The sequence below is a fragment of the Poecilia reticulata genome, linkage group LG18 (assembly GCF_000633615.1).
Source record: "Poecilia reticulata strain Guanapo linkage group LG18, Guppy_female_1.0+MT, whole genome shotgun sequence".
NCBI classification, from domain to species: domain Eukaryota; kingdom Metazoa; phylum Chordata; class Actinopteri; order Cyprinodontiformes; family Poeciliidae; genus Poecilia; species Poecilia reticulata.
This window is the reverse complement of record NC_024348.1, coordinates 3,664,852-3,672,554: the sequence shown is the minus strand read 5'-3', so window position 1 is coordinate 3,672,554 and position 7,703 is coordinate 3,664,852. Positions and strand designations below refer to the sequence as shown.

General features: G+C 37.3%; 1 protein-coding gene across 1 annotated transcript in view; it reads left to right on the top strand.

Moving 5' to 3' along the window:
• snapc2 (small nuclear RNA activating complex, polypeptide 2) overlaps nt 1-6,608 on the top strand; it is a 10,148-nt gene extending 3,540 nt beyond the window's left edge. Inside the window, exons 3-6 of the mRNA XM_008434979.2 lie at nt 600-699; nt 1,961-2,482; nt 5,651-5,739; nt 6,222-6,608. Of these exons, the coding sequence (XP_008433201.1) occupies nt 600-699; nt 1,961-2,482; nt 5,651-5,739; nt 6,222-6,491 (981 nt within the window). The 3' untranslated portion in view covers nt 6,492-6,608. The remainder of the gene's footprint in view (nt 1-599; nt 700-1,960; nt 2,483-5,650; nt 5,740-6,221) is intronic.
• Nucleotides 6,609-7,703: the final 1,095 nt, after the last annotated feature.

Genomic DNA, 7,703 nt, shown 5'->3' with positions numbered 1-7,703 from the left:
AGTAACACTGGTGTTATGGAAGATTTACCAATATTTTATTTCATAATTGTTTTTATCCGATTACTCGATTAATCGTAAGAAAAATCTATAGATTACTCGATTACTAAAATAATCGTTTACAACAGCCCTAAAAACTTCCCATCTTGCAGCATGAGCATCTTTTTTCTCGTCAATGTAAATACATCCGGCTGTGTGTAGCTACAGTATCAGGACTCCACCACCCAAACACCCCCGTGTAGCTGCCAGCTCTGCAAGTTGCATGATGGCTGAAGGAAACTTTTTACCTCATCTAAAAGAATAATGTCCACTGTGGGAATAGTTTGGCTGCTATAGAAAACATCTTTGACGAAGTAGGTCTCCCTACGTTCAAAATGTCCTTACTAACAGTGGAAGTTAAAGAAGGAATGCATCTAACGTAACACATCTATAGGAGCATCATCCACTCTATTTGCTAAATTCAAGGTAAAGTTTATGCACTAGCTTCACTGTCCTGTTATGGAAAAAAAAAATTGTTTTGATTCTTGTCTGATTTTAAGAATACCTCTCACAAAACTAAACCAGTAAACATCCCACCATCCTTTCTTTTCCTTTTCCTTCAGATGCTGGTTGTGTCATCGACAGAGCCCTGCACTCTGAGGAACTGTGACCCCAAGCAGGACCCCAGACCCGCTGCTGTTTGTAGACCAGTGCCTTGCGTAGGTAAGTGGATTCATGTATTCACTCTCCACAACAAACCTGTAAAAGATCTGCAGTGTCATCACACCTCGTTTTAAAAGTTTTTTTTATTTTTTTACTTCACTGCTGAATCGACTATGTATAACTAACGCCGTTAAAGTTTCACCATAAAAAAGATGTGAAGAGTTCAAATAATTTTTTTACTTTTTATTTTATTAGCCACTGTAACATCACAGAACAATAAAAATCATGTTCTTGATGTCAAAAACCTTTTGATTGTGCTCTTATGTCATGAAACCTGTAAAAGTCTCCATTTTTATGTTTTAATGTTTGACGCTCTGGGTCATCATGACTGTATGAACAATAAAGTCTAAGCTATTCCAGGAGAAGACCTTGAATTGACTGCTGCTGCCTGCCAGAGGGTCAAATGCTGAAAATAAAAACAGATCTGATAAAATGTTATTACTAGTAAAGTTATCCAATAGCGAGATTTGTGCAACTGGATAAACAGTTTTCCAAGCTTCACTTTCTGTGTTCTGTGGGTTAAAAGGCAGCTGATGCAGCTGAACTGCTGTTAACGTGCTTTTGGTTTTATGTGGAACAATTTTATTACTAGCAGAGCTACAATGCCTATAAAAATATTCACCCCCTTGGATATTTTAACCTTTCCTGCTTTTGCAAATGTATCATAATTAACAAAGTGTTTTACCGTTAAAGAAAAAAAAAACTGGTCAGAGGTTAAACTGATTTCCACAAAATGACTAATAAAAATATGTAACACAAACGACTGCATCAGAGGTTGCACTAGATTTGTTTTTACAACGGAATATTCAATTGCATTTACTGCAAAAACACAAATATCTTATTACAAGTTAGAAGTAATGTTTCAACAAGATATAATAATTCCTTAATATTGATGAAAAAGTTCTAGTTCTATTGGCAGATAATTTAACTTGTAACGTGGAAAAATGTCTTTTTAGTTAATAACAGTTAATTATGTGTGGAATTTTGAGGAAAATATATTCTTTCAATACAATTTGGAATAAGGCTGTAACATAGTGTGGAAAAAGTCAAGAACTGTTAATATTTTCTGCCTTCACTTTCTGTAATTTGTTGGTTCAGATGCTTGTTCATCCTAGGTAAAGTTTGAAATATGTACTTTTTGCAGTTAAAAAAAGTTTTAGCTTTGAATAAGAGGTCTCTCTCGCCCTCTTGCTCTCTCTCTCTCTCTTTCTCTCTCTCTTTCTCTCTCTCTCTCTCTCTCTCTCTCTCTGTCTCGGCCCAGGTGAGCAGCCTTCTGCCGTGTTGCTCATGGCTCCGGCTCCAGCCGGGTCAGGGAGCAGGAGACTGCCAGCACCATCTCAGGCTGTTAGAACTCCAACCAGGAGGATCCTCCCACGTCAGAAACAGCCAGCTGTTCCTTCCACTGCTGCTGCCTCCACTTTGCTAACCGGATCTCCAACTCCATCCGCCCCGCTGCTCTCAGAAACGCTTCCTGCATTCGTATCCCCTCGCTCTCTAAAGCCTCTCGCTCCGTCTACCTCTGGCCTCTCCTCTGTCTCAGCAGCGGCTCAGTCTGCTGTTGTGTTGTGTTTGCCCGTCTCCAGTTTTTCCTCTCCCCACTCCACACTCCCACTCTCCAACACAGCCGCTGAGCTGCCTGCTACATCTAGGCAGTCGAGTAAACATGCGGCGGTAGGCGGCCCAGAGACAGTTGGAGTGAACTTTGCTGTGGACTTTGAAAAGATCTACAAGTTCCTGACTGTTGTCCAAAACCCCAGTGAGGATTATAATCTAACGCCCATGGGTGAGTCAGTGATGCACCTTTAGCATATGCTAAGGTCCTCTTTACACCATCTAATGAAGGGGAAGCTTTTATATTGTATTATAATACATTATTATAATACATTAGTATTATAATACTCTGACAAACTTCTAGGTTTAATTAGTTTGTACTAGCTGCCTCATTTAGTTAGCTTTTGAAATATTCATCTAAGTACAGACATTCAGGAAAAACTAAGAGAAAAGGAAGAGTTCTGTTTAATATTCTGTGGTGTTTTTTTGTTTTTATAGTACAAAACAGTGGTGACCCACATGTTCTTGGCTGAGCTATTTTAAGCTAATGAAAATCAACTAACTTCACTCAAATTCTAAAATGGTTGTGCTGATTAGGGGTTTAAATCAGCTGCTTTATCACAGTTTGATATTTTATGGGTTTGTTTGGTAAACAACAGTTTTTTGATAGGATTTTAATTCACAAGTCTGTAATCAATACGATGTGACATCATATGTCCATCTAATACAATCATTTCCATTAATATCGACGTACAAAAATATCCCAAATATGACATGACCATTTTATTTGTAGGTTATTACAGGGCATCAGGCATTAACATTTAAAAAGAGCATTTTCATTGAAGGATAAAAATGAAAAAAATAAATACCGTAAATAAAAATGGTCACCTGTTAACCCAGTCTCATTTCTCAAGTTTTGTACTTTTTAAATCTGTTAATTTAACAAACCCTGAACGACCTCTCAGTCATTAAGAAACAAACAGAAAAGACACTGAGATTTAATACATTTGCATAAAAAGTTCAATTTAAGTCCATATTTCTATGCACTTTGAAGCAGAATTTAAACTTTCATCTTTTTTTTTCCCTCAACCAAAACAGTCAAAAAGAACTTAATCAAAGACACCACTTAGTCTATTCTTTAAAGTTCAGTCATACTGCATCATATTAAAAATGAGTGTGAATCAGTATTTTTATTTTGGCTCAATGTAACCGGATCATTAATCATTTAATATCGATGTGGATTGAGGTGGTATTAAACCTCTAGTGGGGATGTAATGAGAAAATCGATTTAATTAGATACCAAACGTATCTGTGTATGTGGAACATATTATTAATGAGATTAATACAGGAAGATTTATGAAAAATGAGAAATATTGAAAACACCAGAGGTTGTTCCTTTTTTAGGTTGAACAGTTTGAAAGAGTATTTACCCCTTGACAAATGTTCCGTTTCAGCTTTTTTATCCCTTATATGTTTAAGATCAGTAAATATTTGAAAGATCAGTGATCGACCAGGAAACTGCAGTCAGTGCAGCTCTGGTTATATCACAAGTAATTATTCACTAAATGTGATCTGATGGCAAGATCCCTGTCAGGACCGCCTCCTTTACTGACATCATCACATATGTTTTCCTGGGTAAAAAGGGAATCTTTTGGAATGGCATAGTCAAAGGCTAGTGAGATGCTGCAGCATTTATTAAAACCACAGATGGCAGTTAGAGGAGCAGCTCCTTTTTAATTAAGACCAGATTGGTTTGAGTAGTTTTTTTTTCTTGATAACTATTTAATTGTATTTTACATTTACTCAAATGTATTGTCTTCAAACTTTATTAACAAACTCGGGCCTACTGTTACACAAATTATAAAACCCATAATTAAAAGTATGAAATAAGTAAAAGTATAAAAGATGAAAAGTAAATATTTTACATTTAAAAAACCCTCAGCCAGTGTTTTTATTTTATTTTTTGAGTAAATGAGAGCTAATGCTGGGGCTCAACTTATGTGTCCACATTATCTGTATATCATCATAATCATCATCATCATTCATTTGATCAGTAATAACAGAATCTAGGTATTTCTCCTTTTTATAAACCTCAAGAAAATTGTTGTACAGTTTAAACAGGAAAATGTAGCCAATTTATCCTCAAAATGCCACCCATAATAATAAAATGATATCATATTGCACATCATATTCAGTACATATTTTAAAGGAGCCTCTAGATCACCACCATCTGCATACATTAGATTGTTTTAGTGTTTCAGCTTTCATGCAGTGTTTGCTACTGGCTCATTAGATATATTTAGCATATATATGGATGGAACTGGGGACTAAACCAAAGGGTGAGGCACAGATACTGTTTCCCAGTTTAAGTTAGAAGTGTTTGCATACACATGTCAGTGCCTTGCGTTGGTTTAAAGCTAAACTGATTATTTAGGGAAGTGATATATGCACTCTATAAACTATGATAAGATAATGGCTAGTGCAATCAGCCTACAGTTATCCAGGCTGCAGTTTTTTCCAGTGTTGTTCTTGGCAACCAGGATAAACAAAATATAAAACATTGCCTTGAGAAGAATGTTATGAATCATAAAACAGAGCACTAAAAAGAGCAATCGGGTTTAAAGTATCTTCTTTTTTTTTTAGGTCTGCATGGATGTAATCTAAGTCTTTGTTACATGGTTATCAGTTAATCCTCCATGCATGAGGTTTATCAGCAGGTCAGTCGTCTTCACAAGGTTCACTTTTTGTGACGATGAACTGTGATGCTGTCGCCATAAAACTGTTATCTGCCCCAGAATCTCTCAGGCCTTCCCACAGCTACCAGAGCGTCACTCTGGATCATGGATCACCATGGCAACATGTTGTTTCCTGTCAGGCCTCATAATGGTTTCTTATTACGCTTCTATTGTGTATTAAGCAGTGTACCATTTTATATTTAGTAATGCAATTAATAATATTGTCATACAAGGAGCAAGCTCTACATATATACGTTCTTACCTTTTGACATTCACATGTAATGAAATCTTTAGGCAAATAAATGTTTCAGAAGTTCAATAAAAATTTTTTTTATTAATTCCCCCCAGTTAAATGCGTTTAACTTTTGATTCTTTGAAGAGCAGGTAGGTGGGATAGCAGATGACATCATCCCCGTCCTATCTCTACCCACCGCGCGCGAACACACACGCACGCGCGCGCACGCACGCACGCACGCACGCACGCACGCACACACACACACACACAGTAGATAAAACATGAAAAACAACCCTGGAAAAATTTGTCAGGAGAAAATATGTCACTGTAACATTTTATCAAGAGAGTTTACTGTTCAAAATGAAACCATAATCCTAATAACCACAGTAATCAAATCAGTCTTTTCTTCTTTTTGTCTTCTGCCGTCCAGAAAGTGCGATAGTCTTGGACCTGCTGATGTCTCTCCCAGAAGAGCTTCATTATCTGGACTGCAAAAACCTGCAGAAACATCTGATCCAGGTAGATTCTGCTGTTTTTAGGAAAGCTTTTCAACCTTAAACCTGTGAATAATACGTGCCTCTGTAATCACAGAAGCATTAAGCTTCTTGAAGATGGTCCTCTAGTCTTTACCTCTTACATGCTGGTCTATCATTGTCATTCTAAACTCCTGGGTCAACTCTCTCCTCTTCCTGTGGTTCATGTTCAGTGTGGTACACACCATGTCACCAAACAGCACAGTGACTGGTCACCCTTTAACTAGGCAGATGGACCTGAGTGCAAGCTTGAAAACAGCTGTAATGCTAATTAAAGTGTGAACCCTGAGGACAGTGTGAGGACGCTGGACTGATTCACAATATTTCAATTTGTTATTACTTTGAACGGTTTTGACTTTAGGGACTACTTCTGGGCTTTTCGGTCATTCCACCAAAATGTTGGCCATGTGTCAATGTTTCTTGGTTTCCATTAAACTGAGAGCCTTCTCCCTCCTGACCTTGTTTTAGATGCATCAGAGTCTCTCTGCTCCTGACTCCTCCATGCCTGCAAAGCAGCTGATGTCAAAGCTGAGGACTGCGCGCCGTGTTGAGAGGGGGCCAGTGCCAGCTGGACATCCCAGCCAGAGATGCAGCCAAGAGGCAGAAACTGCTGGTGCTGCCGGCAGAGGAGCCTCTTCAGGCCAGTCTGAGGACGCAGACATGTCGGACTTCCTCCCACCTCTTAATCCTTTCCTGGTTCCACTGAGCTTGTTGACGCGAAAACAGAGTTCTGAATAAAACATTGTAAACTGTTTTAGTCCTTTCACATGTGTGACCCTCAAAGGTTAAGTAGGTGTGGAAAATTAAGGATGTTTCTTTTATTTAATGTCACATTAAATACTGATGCAAAGAGAAGCTTGGCTTTTTATGCATTTACTGTTTTTGGTTTGAAGATATCTTTAAGACTGGTTATTGTATACCTTATTTCATTGTCGCCATAGCAGCGCAGTCATGACCATCTACATTGAACAGTATCACTCTGCTTTTGTATTTTACACAAATTTTGAATACATTTGAATTATATTCTAGTTGTTCATATGCAAATTATTTACAGAAGTATGCTGTCGATTTAATTCAGACAGGATTATATTGAAAATCCAACAGTTGGTAAAAAAAAAAATAAAAGTCTTAAGCAAAAGACATTTTGCTTAAAAATGTCTTAAGCTAGTCAGAGACTGGTGGCTTTGAGTCTCTGACTTTTCTACTATTCCTAAACTGGTCAGCAGTGGATCGAGTCTTGTGAAATGTGCTCTGTTGGCAGAGGTTATGCTGATTTGACATACATATTCTTCCTGTTCATGATGATGGCATGCCATTAAAACTTGAAAACATTTGATGTCCTTAAACGGCACATAACATTGTCATAATTTTTGTGACAAGCTGCGTCGACGACCACAATAAAAGGTTAATTGGAGATTTTTTTTTTTTTTTATTGTAGTGGAATGGCTGCATTATGTAACTTACTACTACTGACGTCGATTCATGTTTTTATCACAGCATTGCTCTGTGGATCAATGTTCAGTTCATCTTGAATTAAATCCAAACTCCTGACGCTGCACAATGAAAACCATCGTGAACACAAAATGCATTCAGGGACCACAAGTATTATATCCTCTCTTCAGCAAACACATCCATTCACTTGTACAAGGGGTTTCCTGATCGCACATATTTAATGCTCCCAATATACAAACAGTTGATTATTTAAACACAATACTAAAATAAAATGTTCAGTCAAAACTTTTCCTCTTTCAGGAAAGTTAGAATGATCAAACAGGAGCGTTTGCTTAATCTCAGAATAATGACACTAAGTTTTACTTTTTTTCAGATTTCCAGGTTTACTTCAGTCAGCAATAAAAATTTTAATCAGAGTTAATTGCATGAGAGTTCATAGCTAACATGCAATTAAAGCTGAAGCAGAACTGCAAGCTCAATTAATTTAAAGTAGATTAC